Source organism: Garra rufa, chromosome 12 (assembly GCF_049309525.1).
Source record: "Garra rufa chromosome 12, GarRuf1.0, whole genome shotgun sequence".
Taxonomy (NCBI): domain Eukaryota; kingdom Metazoa; phylum Chordata; class Actinopteri; order Cypriniformes; family Cyprinidae; genus Garra; species Garra rufa.
The window spans coordinates 35,740,486-35,759,689 of NC_133372.1; the positions used below are offsets into that span (position 1 = coordinate 35,740,486).

The 19,204-nt window shown below is 36.4% G+C and overlaps 2 protein-coding genes across 2 annotated transcripts; one reads left to right on the plus strand and one right to left on the minus strand.

Moving 5' to 3' along the window:
- The first annotated feature begins 3,582 nt into the window (after positions 1 to 3,582).
- On the plus strand, positions 3,583 to 5,932 carry prok2 (prokineticin 2). The gene is made up of 3 exons (XM_073851145.1): positions 3,583 to 3,654; positions 5,600 to 5,725; positions 5,807 to 5,932. The coding sequence occupies exons 1-3, from the start codon at positions 3,583 to 3,585 to the stop codon at positions 5,930 to 5,932; spliced, it is 324 nt and encodes a 107-aa protein (XP_073707246.1).
- A 6,197-nt stretch (positions 5,933 to 12,129) lies between these two features.
- On the minus strand, positions 12,130 to 16,469 carry gpr27 (G protein-coupled receptor 27). The gene has a single exon (XM_073851891.1). The coding sequence runs from the start codon at positions 15,728 to 15,730 to the stop codon at positions 14,615 to 14,617; it is 1,116 nt and encodes a 371-aa protein (XP_073707992.1). The 5' UTR covers positions 15,731 to 16,469; the 3' UTR covers positions 12,130 to 14,614.
- Between the last annotated feature and the right edge of the window lie 2,735 nt (positions 16,470 to 19,204).

Sequence of the window (19,204 nt, forward strand, 5' to 3'; positions counted from 1 at the left end):
TTTTGTATTTTTTTTTTTCTTCTTTTATATCTTTTTTTTCTTTTCTTTTTTTTTTAAATATATATATATTTTTTTTACTTTGTTTTTTTTTTTCAGTAAACTTTACAGATGTTCTTGTGGTGCATTCAAGTCTCTTATCTCTGACAATTAACTTTATAGTTGAGTCAACGCAGTTCTCATCGGCGCGGTGACGTCAGTCTGCTTGCGTCTTGTCCTGGAAGATCGCTAACAACTTGGCTGCCGCTTATCCACTTCTGTCAAATAAGTTGTTTCGACAATATCCGACTTTTCTCTCGTTCTGACGTGTAGTTGAAATTTCCAGATGAAATCCCCGCTTCTGACACCAGTTGTCGTGCGTGCGGTTAGTTTCGCTTTGCGTTGGCCTACGTGGATGCGTGGGAATGAGGCACGACAAGAGGATCGTCTTTTCCTTATAGTGTTTACTTAACGTTTTAAACAACGTACATTCACAATCTAGTCACAACAGTGCAAGTGACATAAAAACCAGCTTACATGTCCTTAGATGTCACACTGTTCCGCTATTTGGTGCTCTTGCTCCGGCACAGAACGGCAGCTTTTCCGACCGTGCGATGAGCATGCGAGCAACCTCTCTAATGAACTAAACAGGAGTTTTCGTACCACATAACTCCGCAAATAACGTAACTAAACAGCCAATAGGAATAGAAACAGAATAAACACAGTGAATACTCTTAAAGGAACCATGCTCTCTTTACTACACTATTTTTGAAATCCGAGAAATTTCTGACCTTGCATAGACAGGAACTACCATGTTCAAGGCCTAGAAAGGTACTAAGGACATTGTTAAAATAGTTCATGTGACATCAGTGTTTCAACCGTAATGTTATGAAGCTACAAGAATACTTTTTTATGCGCAGAGAAAACAAAAATAACAACTGTATTCAACAATTTCTTCTCTTCCGTCTCAGCCTTCGTCTTGCGTTCAGGAATGTACCAAGATGCATTTTGTTACATGAAGGTCACATTAAAACATTAATATTTTTTGATATTTTTTACATGCATGTGTATAGATGCAATCTTTTCAATCTTTAATTATTAAACACCATCATAAAATATGAATTATTACGATTAAAACTATGATCATCTAAACAAAGAGTGAAATAACCCATATTTACAATATACTTTGTTATTTAAACTTTTATTAATTCACTTGTTTACCAAAAAGAAGCAGTGTTAGTGAAGAGCTTGAGATGGAATATGAGGCAGCACAATATTATGGTGCATCATTTCTAACCAAGCTGAAATTTTGTCAAATTATGCAGAAATTGTGAAAATATTTTTAACTGTGTATATTAACATTCATAAATTACTAACTGTAGCCTTGAAAAAAGGCTAAATTATTAAATTACACTACCAGTCAAAAGTTTTTGAACAGTAGGATTTTTAATGTTTTTTTAAAGTCTCTTTTGCTCACCAAGCCTGCATTTATTTGATCCAAAGTACAGCAAAACAGTACAGTTTCGAAATATATTGTACGATTTAAAAATAACTGTTAGAATAGTATATAAATTTGTAATAAATATAATATATAATATATATAAAATTGAATAAATGTGAATATTTTTTTAAATGTAATTTATTCCTGTGATCAAAGCTAACTTTTCACATCATGATCCTTCAGAAATCATTCTAATATGCTGATTTGCTGTTCAAGAAACATTTATTATTATTATTATTATTATTATTATTATTATTATTATTATTATCAATATTTAAAACAGTTAAGTACATTTTTTCAGGATCCAAAGATCAGCATTGATCTAAAATAAAAGGTTTTGAATATACTATTCCATTTAAAAGCTTTGAGTAAGTGTGTGTGTATATATATATATATATATATATATATATATATATATATATATATATATATATATATATATATATATATAGCAGAAGAGACTTCTTGAAAAAAACATTAAAAATCTTACTGTTCAAAAACTTTTGACTGGTAGTGTATTTGTTATTTCCACCACATAATTCTGTTAAAACACATACATAAATTAAGATGTGGTGTACAAGGACACTGTGGTGAGAATTTGCATGATTTTCAGAAAATATTTCTCTACTGGACATCATTACATTAAATAATCTAGTGAGAGTGTGAAAAGTTTTAAGAGAGTCCACAGAGCCAAAAGGGCCTGTAGTTAAGTATAAATGTATGATAGATGAGCTATGAACCCATAATGATTTTGCATTAGATAACACGATATCAAAACATATGGCATAAAAAAAGTCACAAAAAAGTAAACACTTCTTGTCAAGCAAGACTATTTGGACACTTTCTAGTTGTCAAAAAAATAGTTCTCAGTAAAGTGATCAACTACACCTGTGGTTACTTTGACAGGACACCTGTGTGAACTTGAGAAAAAAAATATTTCATATACATGACATCAAACTCACTTTGACAGATGGTTGCAATTTATAGCAATTATTCCTGATAAAGAGACATTCATACATGGCTGACCGAAGTGCCCAAATATTTTTTAACACTTGAATGCTTAAAACAAAACAAGGTGGGACATTGTTAGAGTGAAGTGAATGAAATTTGTATTTTTATCTGTTGGTAGAAGCACCTTCACACTTTCACACCCAAATTCTGCCAGTGAAAAGCTAAAGTTTATTTTTTGGGGGGTGCTTCGTAAATTCCTGTTATCACAGTTTTGACAGGCAGCTCTTTCACATTCCTTGCTGTGCACAAAGGATCTTTTCAACAACTTCTCCACCTTGAACCACTGTTGTTTATGCTCAAGGACATTTGCATCTGACGTTGCCATCCCTGGCCTGGTGAACCAGCACCATTCACAGCTTCCCTTCATCAGTTTTTTCCTCACCATTTTTCATTGCCATTCATTAAAGCAAATATTGAATAAAAATAACAGCAAAAGACCCCGGGATTAGAGAAAAAAAAACACCTTTTGTGTGGCACACGTCATTTTTGACAGAGTCGTGAACTGAAATTTGGGTCCAAACAGGTTTGGTGGCCTTGGAAAATATTGTAGATTTTACAGGTCATATTATTATATTTTAAAGTAACAATAATTCACAAAAATTACATGCACGAGGAGTTTTTTTTTTTTTTTTTTCAAAAAGTGTATTTTTATTTTAAATGCTTATATAATATGAAAACACACCAAGTGTGGGCAATGGAAATTCATTTTATTAGGTATAAGAGTATATTATAATGTGTGTCAGGCAGGTGGGAGTTCATCCGTATTACCTTGGATTTCTTTGTTCCTCTCTTTCGTACTCCATCTCTTTCACGTATGAAGACGTGACTCACCGATAACTCTGTATGAAGGACAGTGCTTATAAACCATCCACCCCTCATCAGAACAACTGAGAAGCTGCCTCTCTTCACTTTTTGGAGTGTATAGTACATACATACACTCACATTACGTGACAAGTTTTTGTACCTGTGGGACATTGGCATTTGAAGAAAAACTTTAAAGTCTTTTTTTGGTGTGTCTGAGCAGAAGGCAGTTTGTGGTGCTTGGACCCCCCTCTTCAGGGGAGAGAAACCTGTGACACTAGCGTTTGAAGACCATGACATCCAACATTTTGTTCTTTCTCTGCCTCGTGCTGGTGTCTTGTGGTTCGACTGCAGTCATCACTGGGGTGAGTGACCCTTATAACTTCAAGAGGCAGTCTGGTCAAGTGCAATGTGGACACTAATTTATTTATTTTAATTATTGTTGTTATTGATGCTGTCATATTTGATTGAATAATTGAATTATACATTTCATTTGTAATTTTTTTTCAATTATTTACTGCATCTATCGGTAAGTACAATTTGTGTAAGTTTTTCTGTTGACCTTTTTTTCACCATATGTAGATCAAATTACAGTATATTTATTGTCTGCATTATGGCACTATCATATATATTGTTCTGCTCATAAGTTTGCATAACATTTTAACATAAAAAAACTTCTACCACCCTAATGAGTTGTTTTAAGTAACTAAGCATCTAAATATACATATACATAATTCATTTATTTTATATTGATTTATTTGTTTGCTTTTGTAACTGATTCATGAACAGTACAGACGGGATGCATCTGAAAAAAAATTTAAAACATTTGTTATTTTAATTGTATTTATTTGTTTTTTGTTTGTTTCTTTATTTTTTTCAGTTATGAGAGTAGTTAAGCTATTTGTTGCTAAAAGGCTCAATAAATGTTTTACCATGCTATTTTAAAACGAGGATTTCCTGGTCATAATACATAAATAGAGAAACAAAAAATGCATGACAAATGAATTTATGAAACAAAACAATCTTTTTAATTTGCTTGACTGCTTCAAAAATCTTTCTTAATATAAATTTGGCCAAAATGGGACAGTTCACCCCAAAATGAAAATTTTCTTAAATTTACTCACCCTCATGTCATTCGTCATTCCAAACCTGTATGCATTTATTTTTTTTCTGCAGGTTTCATGGATTTCCATTGTATTTTTTCTGGTGAGGTGAATAAATAATGACAGATTTTGCAGTCTTTCCTTTTTTTAAAGAGATTTTCCATCTCTTTTACTCATAGATTGCCATTTAGGGTTTAGCTGATATACTGTATTAGGCTGTTAATTCTCTGCGTTTCACTGTTAACATGACAAGTCTACAGATTTTAGCACACACAAATAATGTGATGTAATAAATGTGACCCTGGACCACAAAACCAGCCTTAAGTAGCACGGGTATATTTGTAGCAATAGCCAAAAATACATTGTATGGGTTAAAATTGATTTTTCTTTTATGCCAAAAATCATTAGGATATTAAGTAAAGATGTTCCATGAAGATATTTTGTACATTTCCTACCATAAATATATCAAAACTTAATTTTTGATTAGTAATATGCAAAGCTAAGAACTTCATTTGGACAACTTTAAAGGCGATTTTCTCAATGTTTAGATTTTTTGCACCCTCAGATTCCAGATTTTCAAATAGTTGTATCTCGGCCAAATATTGTAAAATGGAAAGCTTATTTATTCAGCATATTTATTAGTGAGATAAATCTCAACATTCAAAGAATTAACCCTAATGACTGCTTTTGTGTTCCAGGGTCACAAACATAGTATTACAAGGATTCAAGCATGCATAAATTTGTACTTTAACACTGCAATGTTGAAAACTCTCCGAGCATTTCTTAGGGTCAGCAGAGATGCCGGGCTGTTTGACATGAATGTGTTGGGATGCTCAAATGCATTTCCTCCACACCTGTCAGGACAGTAAAGCCCACAGCACTCCCAAAATATGTGAGAGTGCTGTCAGAACACCCCAAGCCTAATGGGGATGGAGGCCTGGCGTTTCCAAACACACTGAGACCATCATCCTACACGGTCTGTCAGGGCAAATCAGTAGCCTGGATTTACCAGAGAAAATCCTATGCCACTTTTGGGCTACACTATACATAGCTATTTTTTTGCACGAGGTGGACACGCTGAACATTTAATCACTGATATGTTTTCTCACTAGAGTCGAAAGTGGACGTGTTGATGTGTTTATAATGAGAAAGAGCCCTAAGACCCGTGTGTGTTTGTGTGTGTGTGTGTGTGTGTGTGTGTGTGCAGGCATGTGAGAAGGACTCTCAGTGTGGAGGTGGCATGTGTTGTGCAGTCAGCCTGTGGATCCGGAACCTGCGAATGTGCATCCCAATGGGTCAGGAGGGAGAAGACTGTCATCCAATGAGCCACAAGGTTCATTTTCTCACTTTCCTCCTCACGTTCATTATGATTTTTTTCTTTGTTCCCGTTTTTAATCTTTAATTTCTTTTTTAGATTCCGTTCTTTGGAAAGAGACTCCATCATACATGCCCTTGTCTGCCCAACCTAGCCTGCATCACCATAGCTGACGGCAAGTCCAAATGTCTCCCACCATTTCCATTCCAGGATCAGTACCTCTGATGAAGATGTTTGCCTGAGTACCATGCAAATGTTTGTATAAAGTGTATAGTTGTAAAAGTGCTTTCTTGATTGATTCTAGATTTATTTTATTTATTTAATCTTTATGGAAAATAGAAAGTAAGTTATAGAAAATAAGTAAATAACGGCAATGGGGTCATGCAAACGCTATTGCCAAAATGTCAGAATATGACCAACATAAATAAATAAATAAAAAATATGTTTGTTTAAAATATTGTACACTAAGGTGGTAAAATAATGTATATAAGTATACTCTTAAAATAAAGGTGCTTTAAAAGGTTCCTCACAGCTATGCAAAAGAAGAACCATTTTTGGTTCCACAAAGAGCCATTCAAAGGTTCTTTAAAGAACCATATCTTTCTTACCTTTTTATACTCTGAAGAACCTTCTTTCACCACAAAGAAGTGAAACAGAAAGGTTCTTCAGATGTTAAAGGTTCTTAATGAAACCATTTAGACAAAAAAGGTTTTTCTATGGCATCGTGAAGCACCTTTATTTTTAAGAGTATTGTATATTATCCATTAACTGTGTTTTTTTTTTTAATCAACGTTTTTATTAATTCATAGTTATTTCCTGCCTAGCTGTCTTTAATTCTGCTACTTTGCTACATTTTCAAAAGGAAAAAATGAGAACTAATAGATGTGGGCCACTGCTTTGATTTAGAGGTCATAATAGCTATTTGAACCCTGACACCAAATACTGCTACAACCTGAATGGAAGACTTATGATGACTTAAGAATTATCATTTCATGCCATGACATTAAGTTTAAATTTGCTCAGTCATATGCTTTCAAGAGCTTTGGTACCTTGAGGAACCTTTTGCACTAATTAAGTGAGTTTTTGAGGGTTTTGATGTTGGATTTTAGAACTTTGAGGTGTTAGAATGTTATTGCTAGATGCTTAGCAACCAACGGCCAATCGCATGCCTTATATTCAGACAGCACTGTACGCATCTTATCCTTTAACGCGGAAGTAATCCTATGGCTGAGACTTCCGGTTCATTAACCACTATGAGTGTTTTCACGACACAATATTGGCAGCACTGAATGTAAACAATGCCACACCCAAAAATGGCCAAATGGCCGTGCCCGTTCTTACAGTGTAAGAAAAGTTGGATAAACAGTTGTTTCACCGTTTGAGGGGGACTAAAACGCATTAATTGGAGCAAAGAAGAGATTTATTCTTACCTTTATAGTAGTCCATTCAAGAAAATTTTGATAGTACAGTCGACAGTATAGCTAGCCCACAGACGATCCGTGATGCTGAAGCCTTCATGTAAACAATGACACTGACACCACAAAATATGCAAATAAGAACGTTAAGGAAGGTAAAGTGTGAAACATCATTTTATGAATAACAGGATTCATTTTTAATCCAGGGTAAATTACTGTGGAAGCAGAGTGAAACTTGAAACAAAATAAACTTGGATTCAGTTTAGTTTAGAATGACACATAGTTAACTAGTTCAAATGTGAAAAATCGCTAATGATTACCATATTTGTTTGTGATTTTCTTTATGTGTTTTTAAAGGTACTTCAAAATAATAGCATGGTATATTAGTATGAAATGTGCATGTTTAAAAGAATGTTAATGCTTTTGTTGGTGCCCTCAAATGAATACAATGAATAGCTATTATTTAATTCCTGCTATCATTAATAATATAAAAGGACCTTTATACAGTCAGGTCCATATATATTTGAACACTGACACAATTTTTATTATTTTAGCTGTTGACCAAAACATATTTAAGTTACAGTTATACAATGAATATGGGCTTAAAGTGCACACTCTGAGCTTTAATTTTTAGGGCAGTCTCATCAAATTGGTAGAAAGGTTAAGGAATTACAGCTCTTTAATATGTACCCCCCTCCCCCCCTTTTTCAAGGGACCATAAGTAATTGGACAGTTGACTCAAAAGCTGTTTCATGGACAGTTGTGGGCAATTCTTTCATTTTTTCTACATCAATTAAGCAGGTAAAAGGTTTGGAGTTGATTCTAAGTGTGCCATTTGTATTTGGAAGCTGTTGCTCTGAACCCAATCTTGCGGTCAAAGGAGCTCTGCATGCAAGTAAAACAGACAATTGTTAGGCTTCAAAAACAAAAGAAATGCATCAGAGAGATAGCAGGAACATTAGGAGTGGCCAAATCAACAGTTTGGTGAATTATGAGAAGAAAAAGAACACACTGGTGAGCTCAGCAACGTAAAAAGGCCTGGATTTTCACAAAAGACGACAGTACGGTGGATGATTGGATGATCCTCTCCATGGTAATAAAACATTTTACAACATCCAGCCAAGTGAAGAATACTCTCCAGGAGGTAGGCGTGTCACTGTCAAGTCTACAATCAAGAGAAGACTTCACCAGAGCAAAATAGAGAGGGTTTACCACAAGGTGCAAACAAGGCTAGATTAGACTTTGTCAAAAACATTTAAAAAAAGCCAGACCACTTCTGGAAAAGCATTTTTTGGACTGCTGAAATTAAAATCAACGTGTACCAGAATGACGAGAAGAAAAAAGTATGGAGAAGGCTTGGAACAACTCATGATCCAAAGCCTACAACATCATCATCTGTGAAACATGGTGGAGCAGTGTAATGGCATGAGCATGGCTTCCAGTGGCTCTGGGTTACCGGTGTTTAGTGATGTGACAGAAGACAGAAGCAGCCGGAAGAATTCTGAAGTGTATAGGGATATACTGTCTGCCCAGATTCAGTTAAATCGAGCAAAGTTGTTTGGGCTGGTCTTCATAGTACAAATGGACGATGACCTAAAACATACAGCAAAAGCAACCCAGGAGCTTTTAAAGGTAAAAAGTGGAATATTCTGTAATGGCCAAGTCAATCTTCTGATTTCAAATTGATTGAGCATGCATTTCACTTGCTGAAGACAAAACTAAAGGCACAAAGACCCACAAACCAACAACAACTGAAGTCAGCTGCAGTAAAGGCCTGGCAAAGCACCACAAAGGAGGAAACCCAGTCTATGGTGATGTCCATTAGTTCCAGACTTAAGACAGTCATTGCCTGCAAAGGATTCTCAACAAAATATTAAAATGAACATTTTATTTATGATTATATTTATTTGTCCAATTACTTTTGAGCCCCTGAAAATGGGGGGTCTGTGTATAAAAATGGTTGTAATTCCTTAGCATTATATATTACATTTTTGTTCAACCCCTTGAATTAAAGCTTAAAGTCTGCACTTCAATTTCATCTTGATTGTATCATTTTAAAACTATTCTAGTGGCATACAGAGCAGAAACTATGAAAAATGTGTCAGTGTCCAAATATATATGGACCTGACTGTATAAAAATGTATATTTAACTGGTCCACCGGCATCTTGTGTAGATTACTGTGTGGGCCTATAGTGGACGTGTCGAACTACTCTGACAGAACTATTCTTAAAATGCATACTATAGTATTCTTTTCTCACTTCAGTGTGTCACAGTGAAGAAACTGTCCTGGGAAAAGGGCCACTGTCACTTATTTACTCTCTATTGAGTCGCTGAAGAGCATTGAGAACACTGTGTAGAGCTATTGTGTCAGTGTTAAATAACAGACATGCTTCTAGAGCAATTATACAAACTCTTCTATACGGTTAAAATAGGCTTTCTCTTTTGAAAAGCCATTTGAGTCTGTGAAAGTCCAACTACTTGAACGAAACAAACTGTACGTTGCATCCAAGTTGGAGAGAAGTTTACACTGCGCTGCTGGATAAAATATTCATGGCCTGCTTTTCAAATAAGTATGTCTTTCCATCAGACTATAACTGCTGTTTTAATGCACTAGCTGGAAAGAGGCCAGAAAGAAGACAGTATGCATCTTTACATAAGGCGGGAATGCAGGGCGAATAGAAATGTTTTTTTAATAAAGCAAGTGCTTTGGTCTATATGTTTTCCCTCGGGCTCTGCAGCTACCATTCTGATCAGTGTGGCAGGAGAAAGCAAGACTGAAACTGTTCTAAAAACAGTTTGTTCATATATAATATGGTAGTGTTAACAGCTCAGCAGATTGTGCCCTATTTCTATCTCTCCTCTGGGCCCTCTCATGGATGGCAAAGGCCGTTCAAATAAAACACTCCAATTAGCTGATGGAGCTTTTCATTATATTGCTACAGATGTAGAATGATCACAACAGGGGTCAATAATGCAGTTTCTCTCGGTGAATTGAACACTTTGCATTTCTCAATTAGAATTTCATGTATGGATGATCAGAAAGGCGTGAGGGAAATTTAAAGGGATAGTTCAGCAAAAACATACGCATATACGCACCCTCATGTCATTCCAAACCTTTTTGACTTTTATTCTTCTTCTCAATTGTGTCCAAAACAATGTTGTATGGAGAAAGAAAAACACATACAGGTTTGGAAAACTGTGAGGGTGAGTAAATGATGACAGGTTTTTAATTTTGGGACCAAATTCTCGTGTTAAAGGAATAGTTAACCCAAAAATAGATGTAGCCCAAGATGTAGATGAGTTTGTTTCTTCATCAGAACAGAAAAAATAAGCATTACATCACAGTGAATAGGTGCCGTCAGAATAGCTGATAAAACATCACAAGTAATCCACACAACTCCAGTCCATCAATTAACATCTTGTTAAGTGAAAACCTGCGTGTTTGTAATAAAGAAATGTATCATTAATACATTTTTTGTTAACTTTAAACCACTGTTTCTGGGTAAAATACAGGTCACCTATCCATAAGTAATGTAAGTAATGTCAAGCACTGTTTACAAGCAAAAACAGTCATTCTAAACAGAAATGTCTGTGGATTTTGATGTGAGAAGACAACAGGGGATGAACTTCTTTACTGGAGGGAATGTTATTATGAATTTTGGACTTGATACTGGCTAAAAGCAACAACTTTTCAATTTACAAGATGTTAAGTGATGAACTTGGGTCATGTGAATTACTTGTTGGATTATTGTTGTTTTTATCAGCTGTTTGGACTCTCATTCTGACGGCACCCATTCACTGCAGAGGATTCATTGGTGAGCAAGTGATACATTTCTCCAAATCCGATGAAGAAACAAACTCATTTACATTTTGTATGTCCTGAGAGTGAGTACATTTTCAGCAAATGTTTGGTTTTTGGTAAATTCTTCCTTCAAATAGATTTTTAATGTAGATTTTTTAACCTTTATAGGCATATGTGACCCTTGACCCTTGTTAAATAGCACAGGTATGTTTGTAGCAATAGCCAAAACTACAGTGTATGGGTCAAAATGATCATTTTTTCTTTTATGCCAAAAATTATTAGGATATTAAGTAAAGATCATGTTCCATTAAGATATTTAGTAAATTCCCTACTGTAAATATATCAAAACTTAATTTTTGATTAGTAATATGCATTGTGATTTTCTCAATATTTTGATTTTTTTGCACCCTCAAATTCCAGATTTGCAAATAGTTGTATGTTGACCAAATATTCAGGGGAAAGCTAATTTATTTAGCTTTCAAATGATGTATGCATCTTCAATTTTTTAAAAAAATGGACCCTTATGATTGGCTTTGTGGTCCAGGGTCACATAATATGTAACCAAATACTCACAATTGGGGGATCTAGTGTAATCATTTTAGAATAAGCTGTAAAAGAAAAGTTTTGTTTGACTGCAATCCTAAATATTATGAACACCATGTCACATTCAATATCTGTGGTTGGCTATGGTCTTGTTTCTTGTCTGTTTTAAACAGAAATATTTTCCCTCTTCAGTTTTTTCCTGCTTTTACATAGAAAGCAGCTACCCAGGATGCCCTGTTTACATTTATTGAAGATAGATAATCTTATTTCACATCTCTTGTGGCCTGCATTCATTCTGTCAGTGCAACACACCAGATCACATTAATGTAGTGCTGGAGTTGTGCTGAGGGGAGGTTCAGGAAAAAAGAGCTCTGTATTATATAACTGTCTGTAGGAAGGGTGGGGGGATGGAAACGCAGCCAAAAAATTCTCCCTGGATGAGTGTGTCTGAAACATCACATTATGTCTCATGCTTTTTTACCCCCTGCAACATCTAAAGAGCAAGTAATGAGATGGAGGCTTAGCGAAATATGTACAAAAGCCAGATGCTTTACATCAGTTTAGTCTGACATGACAACAAAATCCCCTTCTTTTAATGCCTCGCTGGCCTTTTGCTCGCATTTGTCTTTGTATTTGATTCTTGTGTAGCACACCAACACAGTACATTTATAATCATTTATTTTAATTAAAATACAAATCATAGTCTCCTCAACACTGACCCGTCAAGTTTGCTTGTGTCCATTGAAAACAAAATTCGGGAATCAATTTAAAGGGACTGTGAGAGGGACTCTCGGTTTATTCACATTTAGTCCATGTGATAGTAAAAAGCCACTGGCCATTTAGTTCACACAAAAAGTCATAGCAAATATATTACATATCAGTTATAAAGAGCTTGAGAATATAAATAAATCATCTTTATACATTATTTACAAAGATATGTGGATTGCATAAATGTGGATATTGATCTTCTGATATGCAATGTTAAAACAGCCTGGCCAGTTGCATAAAAGGTTTAGACAGACTTAAAAGTTAGTCATTCATTTTTTTTCTTTAAGACTGGTCAAATTTTTGAAAATTTGGTTACATAAAAACTTAGATTAGTCTAAGTTGGATCCAAAATATAAGACTGATTACCCCTTAGTTATCTGCTAGCTGGTCAAACAAGTTCTTAAGACACTGTCTTAACATAGAGACTAAGTTTATGCAACTGGCCTCTGAGCAGGTCTGAGATTTCACCTCTGAATGAAGGAAAAGTATCACATGCTACAGTGGCTCCAAAAAGTATGAAGACAGAAATATGAATGAACACTTTTGCATTTGATAACAAAATATCAAGTGGCATTAAGTAAAAAAAAAAAAAAAAAGTACATCAGTGCAATGAAATTAATACACTTTATAGTTTTATGTGTTCAAACAGACTAGGAGTAGCCTGGCAAGCCAGACCCACATAAATGTAGGGTCTGGGCACTCTCCATAGACAGGGCTCAACCGGAGGGGTGGGATAAACGGTTGTCTTTCAAACTCCTCGCCACGCAATAGGATAGCGCTACAACCAATCAGAGACTTAGTCGGTCAGGTGACGTAGTCAGAGCGACGAAGATTTTTAACAAAAATCAGTGCACTGTGCAGTCTGTCAGCTAAATAATAGACATAGATGGGCACTAAACCTTTAAAAGTAAACAAAAACATGCACAGACAAATCCAAATTACACCCTGCGGCTCGTGACGATACACTGATGTCCTAAGATACACACCCACGTCCATCTGTCATGAGCACGAGTTTAGCATATCTATGATTCGACTCGTCACATGTGAACGCGCTTTGATGTAGTATACGCAAACACCGAAAGGGGAAATATGTAAAAAAAAGTCCAGGATGAGTTTGCGCAAGCAAACGTAATCTTTTTCAGCTTTAAATGGGTTTGAACAACCAGGACAAGCGCCAGTAATTACCATTTTGAATAGCCGCTATATCCACAATCTCTTGTGCTGTGTAAACAATGAGTGTCGTATACACGCCACAGATCGCTTCCGGTGTTTGCGTATTCTACACCACAGCGCGTTCAGATGTAACGAGCTCCTGCTCAGGACACATGGACGTGGGTGTGTATCAAAAGTAAAAAAATATATAAATACTGTTCAGTTTTCCACGCTTAATTCACGGAACCAGGAATTCATGTCTGACTGAATTTATGGTCGCAGGTCAGACGTCATCATGTTAAGCCCGCCCACCGACTCGTGATTGGCCCGGTACATCTTGGATTTTTCGGAAATTTAAGTGAATTGAGAGTAACTAGACTGACCTTAGAAGCAAATGTAATTTGCTGCCGCTAGGGGCGCGTCTAGATTCTAGGCTAGACTAGGAGTGTTTTTATATTTGAATATGTTTTAATTTATTTTCCTGTACGTCTTTTTTTTATTTGTTTTGAATTATTTCCCTTTTGTTTCCATTTTGTATTTAAAATTATTTGGTGGTTAGTGATGAGGATAGCATAATAATAATAAATATGATTGCCACAGAAAATTAATTAATGAGCCAAACTTAAAACTAGTGCTGTCAGACGACTAATCGCAGTTAGTAGCATCCAAAATAAAAGTTTTTGTTTACATAATGTGTATATTGTGTATTTTTATAATGTGTATATATAAATACACATACATACAGTAGATATAAAAATATTACATGTATGTATGTGTGTGTGTGTGTGTGTGTGTGTGTGTATATATATATATATATATATATATATATATATATATATAAACAGCATATTTTTCTTAAATGTATACATGCTTGAGTATGTTCTTTTCAGTATACATAGTAAATATACACAGTACACACATATATATTATGTAAACAAAACTCATTTTAAATGCGATTAATCGTTTGACAGCACTACCTAAAATATGATTTCTATTAATATAATATTCCCAGTATAGGCTGGCTTGTTAAAGCAGCATTTTTGGTGAAATATACTGTTTAGGGAGAAGTATTAGAATGATGAACCGTTTTAATCTGAAGCAGACAAGTATGGGAATATTATATAAAAACTGGTGACGTCTGAACACTCCCAGGTCTCTTGTACTTTTTGGGGTCACTGTATGTTTGTCAAGCAGGCAGAGCCAGTGAAAAAAGTGAGTAAAACACTTCAAATCACGCAGTAGGGCTCCATGGGTGTTTGTGTAGTCAGGCAACACGGCAAACAGGCTCTGAATCTCATTCTCAGCTCCTTATTGAATATGAAACATATGATGGGATTTGCCCCCGCCTGGGCGAACGTCAACCAGACGGCCGCGGTCAGGTACACCTGAGGAAGCGCGTTTCCCTTCACAAACACCCGGATGTAGCAGGAGACAATATAGGGCGCCCAGAACAGCAGAAACGCCAGCGTGATCATGTAATACATCTTTCCTATCCGTTTCTCCATCTTGAACTCGTCCAGCACGAGCAGCCTCCGGTTGGCGTTGTGTGACGCCTGCCTGATGCCCACTAACGTCGGCGGCGTCGGACCGCGTCCGAACCCCGCGATCCAGTTGGCAGCGGCCTGGCCCGTCGCGCCCGGTCCGTGAAAGGTCCAGTTCTGGCTGATAGCCGGAACCAGCTGCGCGGGTTTCATTTTGCGGTGGTCGTAAACAAAACACAGCATTTTGACATACACGACGTGAGTCGTGGCCACAATCACGGCCAGCATGAGCATGAAGCCCAGCGTGTCGTTGGCTTTCACGTATCTGTGCTCGAATATGCACTGCTCTTCCTCGCGGATAAATTTGTAGGTCCCGACGTCGAAGACCGGAGGGAACGCCATGGCGACCGAGAGCGTCCACACCATACATATCACCGCGACGCATGTCCATAGCGTCATGCGTTTGGAGTAAAAGCGGTGGTGCGCGATGGCCATGTAGCGCGTTACGCTGACGCAGAACAGGAGAAACGCGATGTGGAAGCAGAACAACACGGCCATGAACGCGATGATCTTGCAGCTGATGATGCTGTAGCTCCAGACGGAGCCGCTGTTGATGGAGATCATCACGAACGGGAAGCACACGGCCGAGCGGATGATGTCTGCCACGCACAGGTCGAGGAGGAAGTAATATGGAGCCTTGTGAAGCGAGCTGTCTTTCAGCACCAAGACCGAGAGCACGGTATTCCCGAGCAGGCTGATGCAGGTGATGAGACCCAAAGACGCCAGTTTGACCGCAGACGCAGTGATGGCATAATTCTGGAGCGAGGGGTTGCTTCCCCCTGGATCACTTGTGTTCGCCATCTGTGCAAGCACAACCCAGCCTGGGCTTTGTAATCCGACATTAAGCAGTCCTGGTCCCCCAGTTTGATGTACAAAATATCAGCCGCTAACAATCAGTTGAGTCTTTTATATGACCGTACCTCGTATCATATCAGCGTCGTACGGTTCTTCATCCTTCAAAGCAGATGCTGGGTAATCCATGATATGTCGAAGGAAAACGACGTGCATTACACACTAATAAACACGTATCCGTCTCCATTGATCCGATCGCGGTCGCTTAGGCCGAAAACAACCCAAGAGGCTTCATCGAAACATCATGTTTGAATAAATACCAGCCTGTATACGTACGCATCCAGTCTATTGTGGAGATCGCGGCGGAGCACGTAGCAGTCCTGTCTAGTGCGTTCTTGTTTTGAGGGGGAGGGGGGAGGTGAAGGGGGAGTATAATGGGAACCTCCGGTGACAGCAACGGTGGGTCCGTCTTAAAGGAGAGCGGTGCGACTCTGACACCGAATCTACACTGGAAGCGGACGATGACGCCTCGCGACGCGTCGCGCCGCAACGGCTTGAGGCTGTCTACACTGAAGCTGCGCGTCATCTTAGAACGTTCGCTAACGCGGGCCAATCAGAAGTAAACGCGATGGCTTTAACAACGCTTAGAAGGTGAATTTGTATGTCTGTAACTTTTATACAACATACAATTATTTGTTTATATATTTATTTGTAGCAATTCTAAAATTAAAAATGTTTTGGCAACAGGCCTATAAAATCATTGTTGTATAAAAATATTGCTGCGGATTTTATTATAACTCATAAAAAACAATGCCATTTGTGAGAAGGTTTGTGTTTTTTTTATTTTTTTATTTTTTACCGCTAATAAAAATGGTCATTTTTACAATGTGACTGTCTTGGCATGTTATTTCATACTCTGTTGGTTACTTAAATATGATTAGATTTTTTAAAATGTGACCCTGGACCATAAAACCAGTCTTAAGTAGCACGGTGTACTTGTAGCAATAGCCAAAAATACATTGTATGGATCAAAAATGATCGATTTTTCTTTTATGCCAAAAATCATTAGGATATTAAGTAAAGATCATGTTCCATTAATATTTTTGGAAATTTCCTAACGTAAATATACTAAAACTTTATTTCTGATTAGTAATATGCATTGCTAAGAACTTCATTTGGACAACTTTAAAGGTGATTTTCTCAGTATTTAGATTTTATTGCACCCTCAGATTCCAGATTTTTAAATAGTTGTATCTCTGCCAAATATTGCCCTATCCTAACAAACCATCATTAATGGAAAGCTTATTATTCAGCTTTCAGATGATGTATAAATCTCAATTGTCCAGTGTCACAAATGTGTTAAAAACTATGCAGCCTTCCATTCCTTTAAGAGTTTGTGATGATAGGTGCACACTAAATTAAATCAAATATTCGGATACTTAGATTTCACTTTAAATGTCTAAATGTCATTGCTTTAGATACAAAATGTCAAACTAAGTGGCAGCTTTGAGCATTTTTCAGAGCCAACATTTGCACTGGCAATTACAACATTGGCAATTACGTTAAAAAAAACTGCTCCCAAAGTAAATTTTTAGTGGATGTACACCTGGTGAAGTATACAGCGACATTTACTTCGTCTTAACACAATATCCATGGTGGTCGTTAATGCACTTTCGCTCTGGTGTGTCATTTAAGGTCAGCGAAGCGCTGTCCGTGGTGCTGAAGTGACTAATCATGACTGATACCTGTCAATCAGCGCTTTGTTGACCTGACAAAATCACCCAACCTGAGATATATAAGTGAAAGAAAGCAGTATAGAGTAATACGGTGACATGATAGAGGATCTATATCTTAACTAATGTCTAGTGAAGTGCGCGTGCCTAAAACGATGGTATTTTCATTTACAGGAGAGAAGGGGCATCAGACAGTTTTGTGATGAATAGCGTCCTCTGGTGTTTAGATATGGTTATGCAATTAAGCAAAATTCTATCTACAGTATTTCGGTATTTGCTGAATGTGTACACAGTGTAGTAGCATATAGACACATTGGATAAAAACATCCAATGCATAGCAATCCTATTCATATAAAGTGACCCCAAAAAGTATCTGGACACTTAGGGCACACTTAAAAATCTATTAAATCATTTGATTAGACACAAATTATTAAACAAGCAACAATTATGATAAAGATATTCAGTATATGAGATGGAAGATATTTAGACATTTTCTGTATTAAAAAACTTTATACTGTAAAGAATGAAAGTAAATAAAATAAACATTCTGTGGTAATCAGACATTTCTGAATAAAGGACAAAATAGTCTAGGCCTCAAACATAAATCCTGGCATTAAAGTGAAAAGGCAAAACAAATCAACAGACAAAGAACAAACGACCAAGTAAAGATAACCACTCACCCAAACAAACTGATTGTATGATCAATATAGAAATTAAATGAATGAAGGACCATTATTCCTGGTTTGGACTCTTACGAATCAACTAAACAAGTATCTCACTAAATGTTTTAGCACTGTTTTAAAGTTGTCTGCGTTTATTTAAAATTAGTATATAATCAGTATATGGACAATGTAGCACTACATTTAACAGTAAAAGGTTAATTATGAATGAAATGTGCAGGTTTATGTCATGCAATTCACCAATCTTTTAAAAAATCTGAAAAGGGTAGTATATATATATATATATACATATACACACACACACAGTATATATAATGCCTTTTTTATTAATGCACATATTAAATGCAAATGTTTCATATTGCAGACTAATGATAACCTAATAACCTATGCTTTCTGATTCACAAAGATTATGACGGATTTTGTTTTGTTTTGTTTTTCTCAAATTGAAACTTTGTGATTTTTTATATTAATAAAGGTCAGGGCTGCGTTCTCCGAAACCACCTTAACGCTACGTCGTTCTTAAGTTGTACCTTAAGATGTACCTTATCGTCAATATGTGTTTTCCGAAACCTTCTTAGTTAAGTATACCTTCTGTAAGTCATACGTTCGTAAGGTTGGTCTGGAGCGCTCGTAGCTATACCTTATCACTGCTGATGGTTCATACTGCTAGTGGCCACCACGCAAAAAGCTTTTTTACATCGCAGTTTAATTACACATATAAAATTTTACATGAATATTTAATATAAAACCTGATTTAGTATTAAAATTACATTTTTACTTTAATTTTACACATAATATACTTAAGTTGTTATAGCCTACACCCAGTGAATGGAAGTGGCTTCATTAATAAAGTTTCCATACACTAATGGTTGTTGGCTTTTTTAATTACTATATCAAGGCACATCAGCTGGCGAACCATTTGACAGAAAAGGCTTAGGAGTCTATATAAAGAAAGACGAGTTTACACAAACTTAATAGCTATGGCAGCGAGACAGCGACAAATTGTTTTAAAATCAAAGACGGCGCCATCCGCGGAGCGCAATAGCGTGTAATGCATACGCCAAAATCCA